This window comes from Taudactylus pleione, unplaced genomic scaffold (genome assembly GCF_031769625.1).
Source record: "Taudactylus pleione unplaced genomic scaffold, aTauple2 ptg000275l, whole genome shotgun sequence".
Lineage (NCBI taxonomy): Eukaryota > Metazoa > Chordata > Amphibia > Anura > Myobatrachidae > Taudactylus > Taudactylus pleione.
In genome coordinates this window covers 2,866,497-2,885,976 of record NW_028284677.1, presented here as the reverse complement: position 1 = coordinate 2,885,976, position 19,480 = coordinate 2,866,497, and the positions used below count along the sequence as shown (strand labels likewise).

The window sequence follows — 19,480 nt, the reverse complement described above, 5'->3', positions numbered from 1 at the left end:
CTTTCCTTTCTGCTATCATTACTGTCACTGGCAGCACTACTATTAATTAGCATATCTGGTGCTGCTAGAGTGTCAATGTCTCCTGTTTCTAAACTCCCTCCTTTTGAATCTTTTGGAAGTAATGACGCTGGATTCAATACCGTGCACCTGTGTATGTTTACATTACATGGGGTAAGTAAAGCTACTTCATATTTTGTGAGTCTAGCTGCAGATAAGTGTTTAGTCTGTGCCTGATTGAGTATTTCTGTAACGGCCTGTGGCACTTGCAATATTAATGAATGACCTAACAATATCTGCAGTTTTGTCTAGTAAAATGGCTGCCGCTGCCACTCCCCTGATACAGGTTGGGGCAGCTCTGATGACTGGATCTAGCTGTAGGCTTCTGCCTACCCCCATGTTCTTGTGTCAACACCCCTTGTGCGTGGCCCTGGACCTCATGACAGTATAGTGTGAAAGGTTTACTGTAATTGGGTAAAGCCAGGGCTGGAGCAGATATAATGTCTTTCTTTAACTCCTGAAACACCTGATTCTGCTCATCTGTCAATTTAAGAGGGCCTTGCTGCTTATCACCTTTTAGTGCATCATATAGAATTTGAAGCATAGAAGATGCACCTGGGATCCAATCCCTACAATATGTGATAAGCCCTAAAAAGGCTCTTAACTGTTTCAGTGGCTTGGGTGGTTTTACATCTAGTATAATCTGTTTTCTCTCTTCCAGGATGTGCTTAGCCTGGTGGGTTATACAATGGCCTAGGAACTGTACCTTAGGCTTTGCAACTTGTATTTTGTCTCTTGACACCTTACATTGTGCTTTATGTAGAAATTTCAATAATGACACTGTCTCTTCTATGCACATTGTTTCACTATTGGTACATAGCAACAAATCGTCTACATACTGGATGAGCACTGTTTCTGGATCTATTGGTACCCATCCTTTTAATACCAGTGTCATAGCTTCTGAGAAGGCACTAGGTGAAGTGGCTCCTCCTTGTGGTAATCTTGTCCACGTGTATTGTTGACTTTTGTGAGTGAAGGCTAACATTAATTGACTTTCTTCCGTCAGAGGGACTGAGAAAAAAGCGTTCGCCAAGTCTATGCCCGTGAAGTGTTTAGCAGAGGGAGGGATCTGGTTTAGCAACATATGTGGATTTGGCACAATAGGACTATCAATTACCATACGCTTGTTAACCTCCCTAAGATCATGAATTAGTCTGTAAGATACAGGTTCATTATCCTTAGATCGTTTCTTAATTGGATACAACGGAGTATTCCATGGGGATCTGCAGGGTTTTAACACTCCTGCTTGTACATATTGTTGTATCTGTGTTTCTATTGCCTGTATCTGGCCTTCGTTAAGGGGGTACTGTTTCATTTTCACAGGTGTTGCTGTAGGTTTCATTTTGATTGTTAATGGATCTACTGGTAGAAGTCCTACATCCATTTTTCCCTTTGCCCATACCCCTGATGGTACCCTTGCCTCAATTACAGACAATAAGGGTTCCTCCTTTTGTTCAGAGGGTAAACATGTCAATAGGGTTTGTGCAGTGTCATAGGCCATAGTTTGCAACAATCCTGCTGGTGTACTTAACATAGCTTCCCCATTTCTGTACACTATGCTAGCTTCCAGAGCTGCCAGTAGGTCAGCTCCTAATAAATTCACTGGTGAATCTTTTGAAATTAGAAACTGGGTTGTTAGCACTACTCCTGAGTCTAATTCAATCTGTATAGGTTTGGTTTTAGGGAGGCTTATAACTTGGCCCCCCACTCCCACTACATTAGTGGAGCCTGATCCCATATACTTGGGATCTACTATATTTTCTTTTAAGAGACTTGTAGCAGCCCCAGAGTCAATGAGACAGTTTATCTTTTTATTTCCCAATTTAACAGGTATCATAATTTGTGATCCTGTTGGGGCATTACATGTTAAGGGACAAATTAGACTCTGGGGACCTGTTTCCTCTTGCTGGCTAAGATTCACCAAAAGGTCTTGGGTCTGGAGTTTCTTTAACTTGGGACAATTCCTCTTAATGTGTCCCTGCTCCATGCAATTGAAACAAAGCCCTTTTTTCATGCATTCTTCTGATCTTTTAGATTGCTGACCACTAGGTCTGCCTGATGGCTTGGGTGGTCTATAGCCCTGTTCCTTGTTACCCTTCTGATTTAATTTAGGGTAAGTAAGAACATACATGGGCTTGGACATGGCATCTTTTTTCCTATCGCACTTTTCTTGCCTTTCCTTAGCATTATCTTCTATAGACCTAAGTATTTTGACTAGGTCATTTAGTGGCATGGAGGAATATTCTGGCCTACAGACCTTTAACTGTCGCATTAATTCAGGATTCATTCCAGCAAAAAAAGTTAATTTCAGAATCCTTACATGACCAGGGTCTTGTGTGTTAAACCCCTGGTCTGTATGCCTCTTAAGGAGTTGCTCATAATATTCCACCACAGATTGACCCTTAGTTTGGTTCTCTTCTATAGCGGGCATATTAGCAGCCTCTCTCTGGGCCCAAACTCTGCAACTAGCTACCCATTCGGTCCCGCTTTCTGCTGTTGTCTGGCCTGCTATGTTTGGTGGATTAAAATCATTATCACCATTTCCTGCTCTAGCCTGAGCTATTTCATTAGCTACATGTACTCCTGATGCTTTTTCAGTGAGATCATGCATATCTAACCATGTGGCATTATGAACAGTTCTAATCCTTTCCATATACCTGAGGAAACCCATAGGATTGTTTCTGGGGTCTGGTAAATCTTTTATTAACCCCATTGCTTCCACAGGGGTCCAAGGCTTATAGGAGGAGGTGGTACGTACTACATTACCATCATTGTCTCTTGACTGTGAGACTGAAACTGGAAATAATGGTCTAGTGTCATAAGGTGGTGGGGCTGTAGCCCCTTTAGGTTCTTCAGAGAAAGGGTCTCTTCTATTACTTCTTAGAACCTTACAAGTAGTACATTGTTTATCTTGCCAATAATGGCAGACTCCAAAGTCACATCTCCAAGTATATTTAGCTGGATTTCTGATGTGATGCAATATTTGTTCTGGAGTCAATGGGTTTTTTGGTCTTAAATTATCAATCAGTCCTAACCCACAGGTTGGACATTGTTCAGACCATAGGGCCTGACAATTTTTACATATTGTATCCCCTGGGACATTACAAAATCCACAAGCAAGACATGACCAATTTGGATATTTTTGTTGATATATTGCCCTTCTAGGTGGCATGGGTCTAATTGGAATGGTTCTGTTGACCCCTAGTGGGTCAATTAGTGACAAATGTTCCATCTGCATTTCAAGTGTGTCATCTGAACTGTCTGTTCCTAGTTTACTACATCTTTCAATCCAGTTATCTACCTCATCTTCTATACCCTGTTTCCTTATCTGCGATCTATGCTCCTTTCTTAAATCAGAGAGGTTTTTAGAATCAAACCAATGCTCCTCACCTAATCCTGCCTTTTTAAACACCTTCACAAAACTGTTGCCCTTTGCATCACCATATAGTTTCTTTATCACCTGCAGGGCAGTGCCCTGAGCCACTGACTTACTGTCAGTATTTCCCATTTGTTAAAACTGTCCCTCGTTCTAACAAGTTTATGGTCAAAATCCCTTATGACCTATATCTGTGGAACCTACTGGTCCCTAAGTATCCTGACTATATGTCTAATTTATGGACTTCCTTATTGTGAAGGGTCTATTGGCTAATTGGTGGAATTAACTGAATATTACTCCCTCTAATTTATCTGGTTATGTTACTTTTTATTAGGGTCTATCTCTTTGTTCTTTTGATAACTAGATATAACAACAGACTGTTCTAAAAATTTCTGGTCCCTCTTGTCAAAACCCAGTGGGTGTTGACTGCAGATCTAATGGACTTTGGATTCTTCTATATCATAACCTAACCCACTCAATGTTAAATCTATAGGATATACTAATGGTACTCTAACTACACATTTCTAAACGGGTTAAATACATTTTCATAGACGTACAAGACAAACAAGACACTTCTTTGACCTAGTATGCCTCATATGGGTCATAGATAGGAACTACAAAAAAAATAAGCATTCAGGCACCTGCCTTTATACAACAGGACTTCAATCACCTGACATTACAGCACGTACTTTCTCCCAAAGCATGCAAACCTGAGAATTGCCCCAGCATGATCCAGTATACACCGCGCAATCATGCCAAGGCTAATCCCCCCCTTCTGCACACTCTGAGGATGAACCACCGACAATGTTCAGACATACAAATTCACACAGACAAAATATCTCTCATACGTCAGTCAGGCCTAACATAAAACAACAAATGACAGATTGGTTAGTACATTTCAGAAAAATAATAAAAAAGCAGTGAGGGTGTCTATAAATACCCAGTGTGATCCCAGGACAGAACTACGTGTGATGAAAGACAGAGGAATCAGAACTGAGTACAAAAATACTCACCACCCGGGATTGTTATTCTGAGGTCTCTCCTCTCAGACACGCTTGTTGTCCGTCCAGTGATCAGCTTGCTGGATATCTCGGTGAAACCTTCAGTTGTCAGTTCTGTATTTAAGCTATGGCTATAAATACAATGAGCTCAGAGACCCTCATTGCTTTTGTTTGCTGCAGCACAATGCTGTGTACACAGGAGAGAGAGATCTAAGAACACAACTGTCTTGTGTAGTGTGAAATCAATCTCTGGTTTAATGGCGCCAAAGTACATACATTTATAGTTTCTGAAGGACACATCTGTTTTCGATTACATTTAGAAAAAACCACAGGGCTGGGTAAAGATTTGGAATCGCGTACCTTACCATATATGTACATATGCTTTTCTGTGAATATATGACTGAGTCTGAACACGGAATTAACTCTTTCCTGCCCTGTGCATTTACTTACAATGAATACGTGGCATACTTGAAAAGACTTTTAGGATACAAAATGAATTCTATACTTCCACAGTTGATATGAGAATGTTATTTAATGTTATGCTGTATGATATTTAATTGCTTCTATATGCCAGGGTATGCTGAGCGCATACCTAAACATTTTGGTGGACGTTACTGCATCCTGATATGTTGAAAGTACGTACATGCTCAACCGATAGGATACTTTGGTACTCTTACAGTTTTATTTTTTGTTACTTCCCCCTTATGTGTGCTTTTTCTTCCTCATGTGGCTTGTCTGGTTTGTTTCATGATTCATTTTCTATGGCAGACCCCTGCAAGATGTTGTTGAATATGGCTCAGTCGTGGTTACATCTATAATCCAATATGACTGGTCTTTTATATGACACGCGGAATGTAGGTGGGATTAACTAACTGATTAAAAGGAAAAAGATCCTCCTATATCTGAGAAAACTTAAACTGGATGTTGTTTTCCTGCAGGAGATGCATCTTCTTCATCCTGAGGTAGTAAAATTAAACATGCTGGTTTGGTCGGTTTTGGCCTCCTCTACATATACTTCTAGGGCTAGAGGTGTAGTCATTTTAGTTAATAAAAACCTCCATACCACTATTCACTCGTCCTCTACAGACCCACATGGTCGTTATGTTATCACAGATGTTTCAATTAATACTTCTTTGTTTTATTATGATATGTGATATTTTTCTTACATATACTTTCCAAACTGCATATGTATTCAGATGCCTCACTTATCCTGGGAGGAGATTTCAATTTGGTCGCTTCTAACGTGCTAGATAGAAATAATATATCTACAAATTCTGCGCCCCCTAAGATCGGTATCCCCTATATGTCTGATCAGCTGGGATTGTTGGATGTGTGGAGGGCATGCCATCCTGTAGACCGGGATTTTACATGCGTGTCTGTGGCTCATGGCACCCTTTCGCACATTGATTACCTATTGCTCTCTAATCTCTTATTTTCTAGGGTGTTTAATTCTAAAATTGAACCAATTAATTTATCTGATCGGCGCTTTGTGTTGGATGAAGATATCAGTTAGCGCTGATAGGGAGGGGACCTATTCGCCAGTGGCGATTTCCCTCTTGTCTGTCCAGCTCCATGAGGTTCCGTAATATGCTGGTATCAGCATGGAGTGACTATAAACATGATAACTCGGTTTGTGAACAGGATAATCCGCTTCTATTCTGGCAGGCTTCTAAACCGGTGATAAGAGGTGTTATGTCCTACTGCAAACATAGAGATAAACAGTTGGGTTCAGAGTATTTAGAATCTCAGGCGAGACTTACCTCCGCTTACCAAGAGTTTCAAAGTAATCCTACCCCGGCATCCAAACAGGCATATTGTCATTAGAAAACTGTTTGACAATATTATGTCCTCCATGGAATCAAAATATACTTTCAATAAGGAATCGAGATTTTATAGTCATGGAAATAAATCCAGCAGACTATTGTCCAACTTAATAAAAGAGCATCACCCACCCACAATTATTAAAGCTCTAAGAGGCAACGATGGTAACTTAGTCAGATCCAATGTGGATATCGCAGATATCCTTAGGTCATTCTATTCACAATTATACTCCAGGCAGGACATGGATGAGTCCAGGAAGGTGGCATTTTGGTCCAACATACATGTGCCAACCATGTCCACAGACCAGGCCTCATCGTTGATAAAACCAGTAACCATTGATGAAGTCACCGCAGTAATTTCCTCTTTAAAAAACCAATGAAGCCCCAGGCCCTGATGGCCTCTCCAATTATTTTTTTTACAGTATTTATCCTCTGAGATATCTGAGCCCTTTGTGGAGGTTTACAATTCCATTCTAGCGGGTAATAGTCCTCCACGATACTTTAACTCTGCTACTATCAGAGTCTTGCCAAAACCGGGACGAGACCCAGAGTTCCCCAGTTCATACCGTCTGATTTCATTGTTAAATACGGACTACAAAATTTTCAGGAACTTATTAGTGAATATGTTTAAATTGATTTTGCCTTCTATTATTCATGCCGATCAATATGGATTCACTCACAGCTGCCAGTCTGTTGCAAATATTAAGAAGGTGCTTTCGATCATGCAATGGGTGGAGTCCTCAGGATGCCGGGATACTAATGTAATATTATCATTAGATGCCGAAAAGGCCTTTGATCTAGTAACATGGGATCATTTATTTGAGTCATTGCGGAGATTCGGAGCACCAGAGGACTTCATCCACTTGATATCTAACTTATACTCCGACCCTATGACACAGGTGATAGGCAACGGGTTTTTGTCATCCCCATTCTGTATAGAGAGGGAGACTCACCAGGGATGTCCATTGTCGCCTTTACTTTTTGCGCAAGCTTTGGAGCCTCTGGCGATAGCCCTCCGAGATTCCGCACTCTTTAAGGGTATCAAAGTGGGTAAAATAGAGGCAAAAATGGCATTGTTTGCAGACGACATGCTCTTATTTATATCTATATCTAATCCCATTACATCAGTTCCAGCAATTATGTCTCTGATTGATAACTTTGGGACATTTGCTGGGTACAAAGTGAATTATTTTAAATCGGAATTGCTATCTTTATCAGGAAATATGGCGGGGCTTAGTCTTCACCCGGTATTATCCCTATTCCCAGTTGTTACAAATGCACTGACATACCTGGGAATACGGATTCCCTGGTCATTAGTTGATCTATATACTGTCAAGTTTAAACCTATTTTGACAAGTATATCTAACTATTGACGGGATGGATGAATCTGCCTATGTCCTTGTTAGGCAGAATCACGGTAATCAAAAGCATAGCCTTTCCTAAACTGTCTTATTTATTACAAATGCTTCCCTGGAGTCTAAGAAAATAAGACGCATCTTGTATAGACTCTATATTCTCCAAATTTTTATTGAATAAAAAAAAACCAAGAATAGCATATTCTAAATTGCAGCTACCTCGTTCGGAGGGAGGAGTAAATTTATCTGACCTACAATCTTTTAGCAGGGCTACATCTTTCAGATATATATTAGACTGGTTCTGGTGCCGATCTATATTTGTGAGTTATGATTTGGAGGTAGAATTGCTTTCTCCATTTTCTCCCAGCGCATTGCTTCATTCCCCCAAGAAAAACATTCTGTTAAGCCATTCTCTAGTGTCCTATTTTTTGATACATATCAATCTTGGAGGTATACAAATATAAAATTACAAAGGAACCCATGCTCTTCCAAGTTCACAACTTTTTGGGGAAACCCAACTTTTTTGCCGGGCCTTCAGAATGCCTTGTTTAAGGGGTGGAGGAGGGCCGGAATTGCAGCAATCTGGGATGTCTTTGATCCAGGTGGGGTACTGATGTCTTTTTCTGAATTAAAAAGCAAATGTAATTTATCAAATAGCCATTTATTTATGTACCTGCAGATTAGGTACTTCGTTAACACATTACCCAAGCCAATGGCCCTCATTCAGACCCGCTCGCAAGCGCTATGCAGTGTAGTAGTGTGCGTGCGCAACAAACGGGGTGGCTGTCGATGTTGATCGACAGCTCGCCCCGTTTTGTAGTTGGGGGGGGTGGCCGGACAAACGGAGGCGTTCCTGAAGGATCGCCTGCCATTTGTAGGCGGCCCTACTGACGTCACCAGTGAGGTCAGTAGGGAGCTTCCTGCTCTGTTAGAGCAGGAAGCTACAGTACCTGGGGCTTGCGGTAGATGAGACCCTACCGCAAGGGTCTCGTCGCAAGCCCCGATGGTCTCGACCATCACCTGGTCACTCGCTAAAGCTGTGTGTGGTCACCCACAGCTTAGCGAGCGGCCAGGAGGCCGGCTTTTAAAACAAAAGCGGCCGCCCTCATTCAGAGTGAGGGCTCGTTTTTTGCGAGCGGCTCTGAATGAGGGCCAATGTCTGATGATGAAACACTTGACCCAATGCAAACTAGCTTTTCCTTTTCTCGCATTAGTCTTTTTAGACTTAAACACTAGAACATAAACTCTGGGGTTGTACATTTAAAAGGTGGTCAGAAGATATTGCTGACCTCTCAGATTTAGACGTTTTACTGGAACATAATTTAATTGTATTTAAATATCTTCTTTCTGCTTCATTGCAGGAAACACATTTTAAAACAATGCATAGAACATTTATTTCTCAGGCTCAGAGAGCACATATGGTCCCAGAAGAAACTGGCAAGTGCCCAAAATGCAGAATGCAAGGTGCCACTTTCTTCCACAATTTTTGGCAGTATGGGAAGATAGCTGTATTTTGGCATAAAATCATTAATTATATTAATCAAATTTTTTTATTAAATCTCTCTAGAGACCCAATAGCATGTCTACTTGTGAATTTCTCTGTATGGGATTTGGGTGTGCTGTGAAGGGAGATTACTCCTGCCTTAACTGTTATTCTTACTGTGGAGAAGGGGTCTTCTCCCTCTTTGGCTGAGGTGAAGAGTTCTCCTATTCGTGTTATATACTTTGAAAGACGAGCTACCATTCCTGATATAGAAAATGGTATTATAAGATTCCACAAAAAATGGGAGCACTACATCGCAGCTCTTGATTCATCGGTTCAGACGCACATTTACAAATGATTTGAACCCACTTCTTGGTTTATGCATAGACAATTGGATTCTCATGCCTCGTAGTCTGATATCTAAATAGAATCCACATTTAGAATTACAATGAGCCCTATACGTATGTCTCGGAAGCAGGAAATTTGCCATAAGCAATTGTCTACGAATTGTCTTCACCCTCCCTTCTGTGTCTGTCTCTATACTAACTCTTTTATGTTAGTTTTATTTCTGTATTAGTATTATTTGTAAAAAATTTGATGCTAAGATATTATATTCTGTATGTAGTTATTATATATACAGTTTTCCGAAGTTTTGAAGATATACATTGTATCTCCATATATTTTGTTAAATTTTCTTGTGAAATCTTAAAAAAATGTCTTTGAAAAAAAAAATACAATGATTACAAAAAAAGCCCCATAATCATGTATGTGTAACAAAGGGGGTTCCCAAAGAGTTAGGTTTCAATAAGCAAAAAGAAGAAAAGAAAAAAAGATGACTCCCATGGATGGGGGACACTTTGTCATAATATGATTAAAAATTAACTTTTATTATTAAACACACAAAATTTAAATAAGTTAGGGCAAAATGTAAAAAGGGAATAAATATGTTAAGCAGAATGAATTAGACTATTACATATATACAAATCCTTGAAAAACAGAAATTCAAAATTAGCATATCTCATAGAGCCATCGGAAATGATACATAGTGCCCATAGAGTGACCTATAACCTGTAGACAATATTGTTACCCAGCAGTAACACTGTATGATGCTGGGAAGGTGTGTTCACACACTCACTAATGACACTGACAATATGATGCATGTAACAAATTCCCGTTAATATTGTTACATCAAGGCAAATCAGCGGCAGTAAATATGTGAGTGCCCGTGCAAATAAATATATATTTTATATAAACAACATTATTGCAAACAAGAAAAACAAGAATATCTGCTGAACTGCAAATAAATCATTCATTATTTCTACCTAAAGTGCTGAGTCTAAAGTGCTTTTGCAAAAGCATACGTCATAAAGCATAGAGCGTGTATCTACTAACCATTTACAAATGTGACAAGTGACAGGTTATCTCAATAGATGTCTAATGGATCCAATGATGTAATCTCTTATGCTAATAATGAACAGAAAAATATAAATTAAGGCGAAAATATAAAATATATTGACACTGTTATAAATTCATAAATAAATCACTGCATAAATAAAAATATAATACAATGCACCACGGACCTCATAAATTGAGGCGTCCCTCGGTATGCAGTTATCTTAGTAATTATGCCCCCTTTAGTAAGTACTGAAAAAGTACTCTGTAAAGCGCTGTGGAATATGTGTGCGCTATATAAATAACTAGTAATAAATAATAATACTGAAGGTGAAGAAATAGTGCCTGTGTACTACTGTATTGGACTGGGAATGAGAGTCCCTGTCCCGCGGCACAGTGAAGAAACAAGAAGGTACTTTCTCTGCTGTCAGTGCGGGCAGTGTACTCACCCTGTTACTGCAGCATTGCAGGGTGAAAATACACAGGGGCGTATTCAATTAACCGCAAAAAGTTGGCTGAGTTTAGCCTCCCGGACTTTCCGCCTACATCATGTGTTTTTGGAGAAAAGTATTTTCGAGCATGCGACTGCTTTTCGCCCAATTCAATTCCAAAGGACGCAAAAACGGGACCCGGCGAAACTCAAACAGGCAAAGTCCTGTTAGATTTGGGGAAATCAGCCGGACACCCCCCAAAAGATGCACCAACATTGGGGATCACTATAGATACCCCCAAATAGCCCTGCTGGAAGTATTTGGGGTACTTAAATTATCTCAATAGCTGCTATTTAGCGTCTTTGAATAAGTGGTGAAGAATAGCAGTTTGCATTATTTTTTGGTGAAAATAAGTAGTCCCAGCAAAATTTGGGTACATGAAAATGGGTGCAAGCATATTTTAAAGTTGTTAAAGTGAAGTTTTTTATAAAACCTAAAAAAATCCACCTTCTGCAAGCACCTGCAATAAAAAGAACACCTCGGGCATACTTGGGGACCCCCCTGGAGTAGTTTTTCACTTTGTTCCCCAACTTTGGTTTTTTCACCCCCAAAACGAAAGTATTTGTTTTATTTTATTTTACACAGTTTACCTTTGGGGGCCTGTCCCGAGGCTGCTGGGGGTTGTTCAGAAGTGTGCACCCCAAAACCCCAATTCTGCACTTTTTTTTCGACCCACCCCCTATTCATAGGCGAACCTTTTTCGCCTATTCCAATGCATTGACAATATTTTCGCCTGGCGAAATGACGTCCCCAGCAAGAACTTTTTCGCCGAAAATTGCTCATCTTGGCTAATTGAATATGCGCTATAGGTGGCAACTGATGAGAGTCTAGTGAAGAGAAAAAGAAATAGATACCTGTCGGCAAGAAGCGGGGAGAAGATAATACTGCCTGGAGTAGAGATCGTGGTGCATGAAGTCCCCGTGTTTTTGGAAGTCCCCGTGTTTTTGGAAGTCCCTGTGTTTTTGCACACAGCACTTTAGACTCAACATTTTAGGTAGGAATAATGAACTATATATTTGTAGTTCAGCAATTATTCTTGTTGTTTTTCTTTTTTGCAATAATGTTTATATGAAATATATATTTATGTGCACTGGCACTTTAATATTTACTGCCGCTGATTTGCCTTAACAGAACACGATATTAACGGTAATTTGTTACATACATCATATTGTCAGTGTCATTAGTGAGTGTGTGAACACACCTTCCCTGCATCATACAGTGTTACTGCTGGGTAACACTACTGTCTACAGGTTATAGGTCACTCTATGGGCACTATGCATCATTTCCTATGGCTCTGAGAGATGCTAATTTTGGATTTTCTGTTTTTTTTAAGGATTTGTATATATGTATTAATAGTCTAATTCATTCTGCTTAACATATTTTTTTTTCCCTTTTTACATTTTGCCCGATCTTATTTCAATTTTAGATGTTTAATAATAAGAGTGAATTGTCACGAACCAGGTTTCGTGACATGGAGGTTTGCGGTCCTTACCGATGAGAGCGCTGTGGTGCGGTCCTTCTGGCAGGGGAGCTGGCGTGCGGAGATTGGCATTGCGTGTATGCAGAGGTCTGCCAGCGTTGGGCCGTCCTGACGGGAAAGACTAGTGGCGTCTATGCGCCACCATGTTGTCTTTGGCCACGTGACATAGCAGGCCAATCGTCTGTGGGTCACCTGCTCTCATTGGGCTTCACGTCTTGTTGCTGGGTACTTAAGGGTGTTTGGAGCGCCCTGTAGTTGCCAGTGCAACGTGTTTTACAGCGTCAGCTGTGAGAGAGAGTTCCTGCGCTCCTGAACCTGAGACCTGTGCTCTAGTGGTTGCCCTAGCTCCTTGTCTGTCTTCCACTCCCTTTCACTTTACTATATGCAGCAGCAGCTGCTCTTATCTATCCTACAACTTTTTACACTTCACCTTTCCTTATTGGAGTGATGCCCTGGGGTGGCTCAGCTGGGCTGGTTTGGGGGTGTCCTGCGCTCTGCAATTCAACCCCAGTATGTTAGGGACCTACCCTCAGAGGTTACCTGGGCGCGGTGGGTAGGCTCATAACCATGGCCATGATTATGCCAAAACCTCTTTTATTATTTGCAAAATTCCATTGAAAAATGTATTATATATAATGAGTAATGTTGGAGTTGTGCATCTGTAATTCTTTTTTGTATGTTTGCAACAATAGTCTCCACAGGTAGCACCTCCCATTATATATATTTTCAGGGTGTGCAGTCTAGGGCCCCCTCTCCACGACATCTAATGTATTGTAAAGCCAGTTTGTGTATGGGATTCTTGCCGCCAACCTTGTTTTGTGGGGGGTCCAAACAAACCAATCATTTCAGCCACAAGTGGCAGTCCCTGTCGCTGAGGTGATTGGTTTGTTAAACTGTGAATGTTCTGTTTCATATATACAACATAAGGGTGGGTTGGAGGGCCCAATGACAATTCCATCTTGCACCTTTATCTGTTCCATTATGTGCTGGTTGGGGCATTGCTGCCTGACATTTTTAATGTTATGGTTTATGAATGTCCAGAAATTGTAATGGCCACAGACAGCATCTTCTGCATGACCCTTTCATTTTTTTTTAAAGAATATTCTGAACCAATTGCTACTTGTTGTGTCAACCCAACAGCACAAGTCGCACAACAGTGACATTCAGCCAAGGGTTCTCAGCCCTTAAGGATGCTACACGGCCCAAAGGCCGCATCCTGCTTCAAAGGCCACCTCTAGTCACTCGTCACCAGCCCTCAAGGCTGTAATGGTCGCAACTTGCCAAGAGTTCCAGCCCTCAAGGCTGTTGCAGGACTGGTTCCTTCCTAATCATAGCTCTGTATTCCACTACTACTCAGCCCGGAGGCTGCATCAACAATTAACTATCAACCATCAATTCTTCAGCCAGGGGCTGCACCAATTATCAATTCTTCAGCCAGGGGCTGCACCAATTATCAAGAATCAACTATTCTTACTTCAGCCAGTGGCTGCACCAACTATCAATTATCAATTCTTACTTCAGCCAGTGATTGTATCAATTATCAACTACCAATTCTTCAATGCTCAAGGGGTACCCCAACCATCATCTTTGCACAATCCTCAACTCTATTTATCACTCAGTTTTGAGCCAGCTAGCTGGATGCAACCTTTTGGCCCTTAACTAGATGAAAAAATCAATATTTTGAGCTGTGAGGTGGTCAAAATTGTCTGGAAATGAGTGGAAATAAATGCTTTTGAGGTTAATAATACTGTAGGAACAAAAAAAGGCCCAATTTATGTGATTTTAGCTGTTTTTATGATTTTTTTTTTAAGCAAAAATCCAAAACCGAAAAACAAAACACGGAGGTGAGGTTTTGGGAAAACCAGGGGAGATCCAGATCTAAAACATGAGGGTCAGCGCACATCTCTAATATATATGTATATAAACATAAAGTATGCCAGCACTCCATAACAAATAGTTACTTGCCCAGGTGCCCTCTGTAGTTGTGAAAACTAGGCATATACATGTATGGCAGCGGCACTCACAGGACTTGAAATTGGAAGAATAACATCACACTGGGGTAGTTCAGTTCAACGTTTCAGTCAAAGGACTTTTATCAAGAACACAGATAAAGAGAAGCATCTTCACCTGGCGGGCACCAACCCACCAGAACTTCAGCGTCTTCGCCTGGCGGGCGACAACCCACCAGGGCTTCGGCATCTTCACCTATTGGGCAGCAGCCTGTGTCAGCTCAATTTTGTGGCCACCGCCCACTTGGACTTACGGTGTCTTCGCCTGGCAGGCGCTAACCCGCCAGGGCTTCGGCGTCTTCACATAGTGGGCGGCAGCCTGTGTCAGCTCTTTTACTTGGCCGTCGGCCATCAGGACTTCTGCCGTCTTCACCCTGCGGGCGCCAACCCGCCAGGGCTTCGCCGTCTCCGCCCTGAAGGGTGGCAGCCAATTAGCTCTTTTGCACGGCTGCCACTTCCCCAGGGCTTCTGTTGTCCTCTTCACCTAGTGGGCAGCAGCCTGTATCAGCTCTTTTGGATGGCCTCCGCCCACTAGGACTTCTGGAGTCTTTTTTCTTCAGGAGCTCTTCTCTCCATCGGAATGCCATGCTGCTTTCTCGCGCTGGTTAATATAAGCCAGCCGATGGAGCAGACGGTGACCATCTTTGAATTTCAAAAATGGCGCTGAGGCGTCATTTTTTAAATGGGCTCCGCTGCCGAACTCTGCAAAATGGCAGGCATGGTCTGGATCCTCTCAGATCCATGCCCGCTGCCAGCGCCCACACCACCGCCGCTGGATCCCGCTGCCACCCGCACTGCCACCGCCGACACCTGATGGCCGCGCCGCCACCATGTCCCCGCTGCTGCTACTGCCTGCTGCCATTGCTGTGTTCCTGCGCCGCTATCGTTCGCAAACGACGCCCATCTTTGTGCACCCAAGTGAAGCCACACCTGCTTGAGGCTCCTACTGAGGCTGCGCAATAAGTTGAAAATTCCCATCTATTCAATGGCGCATTCTTGAGGTAATAGTTTAAAAACTGTAACTTTCTCAATTACCTGAACCCCAAATGGCCCTACCCTGGAACAATACCTAATTAAACAAACACAAAGTCTAAATTCGCCCCCTACCCTGAGTTATGCCTTCCCCCATAGAGAACAGCAGAAAAGTGGTCCTAATTGAGAGTGTCAGAAAAAACTGACAGTTGGACATTTTAGGGGGGTATTCAATATTGGAGCGTAAAGTCCGTGTTGGACTTTTCGCTCAACATTGGAGGTTTTACGGGGATAAAGTATCGGGCGCGCGCCCGCTTTATCACCATATTCAATTTGAAAGCGGGGAAAAACGGGACCCGGTGGAAAGGTAAGTATCTGAAAAAATTCGGGAATTTTAGGGAAAGCATCCAGGGCCCCCCCTAATGATGTCCTGACATTGGGGAATCATTATGCCGTACTTACCTTCCGCATGCCAAAACGGGGGTTTTGGCCTGCGAAAGGTACATACGGCAGGTGTTTTTTCACGACAGAGAAGAAGGGGTGAAGAAGAGCACTTAGCTTTTTTTCAAAAGAAAACTAGGTGCATCAAATTTGGGGTACATGAAAATGGGTGCAAGCAGTTTTTTAAGTCCGTAAGGTGCATCTTTCAAATTTTTCAAAAATGCACCTGCCGCTACCACTTGCATTCTTTAAAACACCTGCCGCATACTAGGGAACCCCTCCAGAATTTATTTTGTTAGTTTAAAACTTGTTCCCCATATTTTTTTTAACCCCAAAATTGAACTTATTTTTTTGGGGTGTCCCTATTTTTTTTTTTTTTTTTTACACAGGTCAATTTTAAGGACCATTCCCAGTGGTGCAGGTTATATTTTTTTTTAAGCCTGCACCCCTAAAGCCCAATTCTGCACTTTTTTTCGCCTGCTAAAGGGTTTTTGCCTCAAATTGAATATGGCACTTACATTAATCCCAAATCTTAATTTTTTATTTTTTTTTTGCCCTGAAATTTGGCATGCAGCACCAAGCAAAAGTTCTACCCTGCCATGCCAAATTTCAGCTCCGTACCTCCAACAGCATTTGAGGTATAGCCCCTTAAACACCATGACCCCCCCCTTCGGAATTTTCTATGGAGATATCAGTTATTTTTAGATGCAGCCTTAATATATATATATATATATATATATATATATATATATATACACACACACACACACACACACACACACACACACACACACACACACACACACACACACACACACACACACACTATGTTTGTGTATATAAAAAAAACTTTAGTTAAAGTTTAAACAATTTTTTTTTTTTTTCATTTCTCTAGCTGTTAAATGCATATTTTCATCGGGCATCCAAGGAACATAAAGAAGCCTTTTTTAAAAAAAATGGATTCTCCTTGCTTGCCAATCAGTTATACCTACACCAGGGAAGTCAAAAAGTGATTGAATGCTTGTTAGCGATGTTCTTTGGACGGCAAATTGGATTGGATGAGGAGTAAGTATTGCATAAATTGTGTTTTACTGTTGGTTTGTGTTTTTAGTTTGAAAAATTACAGAGACTTAACCTAAAATGATTTAGATTATATATTGGCTTTTAAAATTATATGCCTCTCATAATGCATCTGTATTAGTATATATATTTTGTAAATGCTTAATTAAGATTTTTTTATTAATACTATACTTTTTAGCAAATTCTGGAAAATGTTTTACTTTTTAATGCCTTATTATGGTATATTATATTTTCATTTCAAATAGGTTTGAGGTCGGTGACATAAAAGCCGTGGGTGTTTTTCAGAAGTGGTGCATCATCCCCATACTTGGATTGATTGAGAATTCCTTACATGATGTCACCTTGTTGCACAATTCATTTTGCCTTTTGCTTCAGATCCTTAACTCTTGCTCAAAAGTTGCAGATATGCTGCTTGATAGTGGTTTGCTCTATGCCTTGTCTAATACATTAGCAACTTTATGTGGTATTGAAACAAGGTAAGCTTCAGAATAGTCCACATTTTTAGCCACTGTTCCATTATACTTCGAACAATTATATTGAAAGGCTCTGTGAAGTCAAGTTACTTGCAATATGGATATATTGTTTGAGGGAATTTGAAAATATCAAAAAGAATGTTTCTTATCCCTATCACCTAAAAGCCAGCACTGAATAATCCAAGGGTTGGTCATTTTCATTGAGGAGACCTCATTTTAAGGATCTCCAAATTCATTGGTAGACAGTCGGGTAATTCCCGGGTCGGCGTTGTTCATACTGCACCCGTCTGCAGTGGAACTCTTCTGCTTGCGCTTGGAGATGAACAGCATCTTCAAGCTCCGAATACTCTAGAACTCCCCATGCTGTAAACGGGACCCGGGTTGGACGACCTGGGTTACCCGTTTACACTGCAGGATTACACGGGACGTGGTCAGGGCACTCAACCTGGGAATCCAACACCAGTAACCCGGGTTAACTCGGCAATAACCTGGGTTTTAGCTGCGGAATAAAAGGGGTATTAGAAATAGAATTGTAGTGATATCATTATTTCTATTGATGGTTGCATTTCTAGTCTAAATATTTTTTGGTTGAATTGCTACCACATGCAACCATATGAGATATGTTACTAGGGAATTCACTGTTTTTTTTTCTTTTTAATCTGTTACTGCAGAAAGATTCAATGTGTTGGCAAGTTGTTTGAGATTTCAATCACTGTCTAGTTTATTGAACAGTTTAGTATTTTATTTTTATACATTTGATATATTTATGCACTTTGTATCTTCTAGTGTTTCCCAGGACGAATATATTTTACTTGCATGTGATTTACAGCAACTACTGATAGCTGTCACAATACATTCCTGCAGTTCATCTGGATCTCAATACTTTCGAATTGTTGAAGATATGATTATTATTCTTGGGCATCTAAATGAAAGTATAAATGAAAGGTTGCAAAGTAAGGTCATTGACTAAATATATATTATTGTATGGAATATTTTTCATAATTTTATGCAAGTTGCTTTTTTATGGAAAACATTTTTCCAAAATGTGTATAGTAGAGTGTCAGTGACCCTTTTGTTACTTCAAAATATTTGTCACATTTAGAGATCATATTGTTAAAAAAGGAATATATGCCAAGATATATGTATTACTAACAAGAGAGTTATCAGGCAATGCTGACAATTCAGCAGCATGATGCTTCCAAATGTTAAAAATTTATGTTTACTCAGGAAATCACTAAACCTGCTTGTTGCATGTTTTTGTAAAAATCTGACCCTCATTCCAAGTTTTAAAATACAGATGTGTCCTCATACAATATTGCTGCAATTGTACCAAACAGCCCTTCTCGGTGCACCAGGTCCCGTGCGTTGAATGTCTTTTTTTCTGTCTTTTGACATGGAATTGCATCTAAGTCACAAGGAACCGGTATGGAATCCCGGCTGCCGCATGGCCGGCAGTTCGATTCCCGGCAGCGGCAGCCTGACAGATCAGCAGAGCCCGACACCGGAAGCCCGACAGCGCTGGAAATCCCGATCGTCCCTAAGGTAAGTATAAAGTAACCTAACCCCCTAACAATAACCCTCCTTAGGGATGCCTAACCCTAACCTCCCCCCCAAGTGCCTAACCCTAACCCCCCCCTTCCCCACTGCCTAACCCTAACCCCCCCTTCCCCTAGCCTAACCCTCCCGGGGGGTGCCTAATCCTAAGTCCCCCCCAGGTGCCCTAAACCTAACCCTTCCCCCCCCACGGTGTCCGGTCGCGGCACCCGACATCCCTTAGATCGGGATGCCGGGCGCCGCTCTCCCGGCATCGGGTAAATGACAGGCGTCTAGATATAGATGGCGGTCATTTATCCCTTGCCGAGATAAAGCAGCCGGGAAGCCGACTGTCGGTATTAAGGCAGCCGGTTTCCTCACTGCATACCAGTCACAATGTGATGCGATAAACCATTTCATTAACTGCACTAATCAATTTGATATGCAACACTTGCAGGGCCGTAACTAGGGTGGCCCCGCACAGAGTGCACAAGCCCTGTCTGTGAAACCAGCTGCC

The 19,480-nt window shown here is 41.3% G+C and overlaps 1 protein-coding gene across 1 annotated transcript in view; it reads left to right on the top strand.

The window, feature by feature from the left end:
- LYST (lysosomal trafficking regulator) overlaps window positions 1–19,480 on the top strand; it is a 507,705-nt gene that overhangs the window by 261,110 nt on the left and 227,115 nt on the right. The window contains exons 24-26 of the mRNA XM_088481579.1: window positions 16,773–16,942; window positions 17,203–17,433; window positions 18,217–18,383. Coding sequence (XP_088337705.1) covers window positions 16,773–16,942; window positions 17,203–17,433; window positions 18,217–18,383 — 568 coding nt within the window. The remainder of the gene's footprint in view (window positions 1–16,772; window positions 16,943–17,202; window positions 17,434–18,216; window positions 18,384–19,480) is intronic.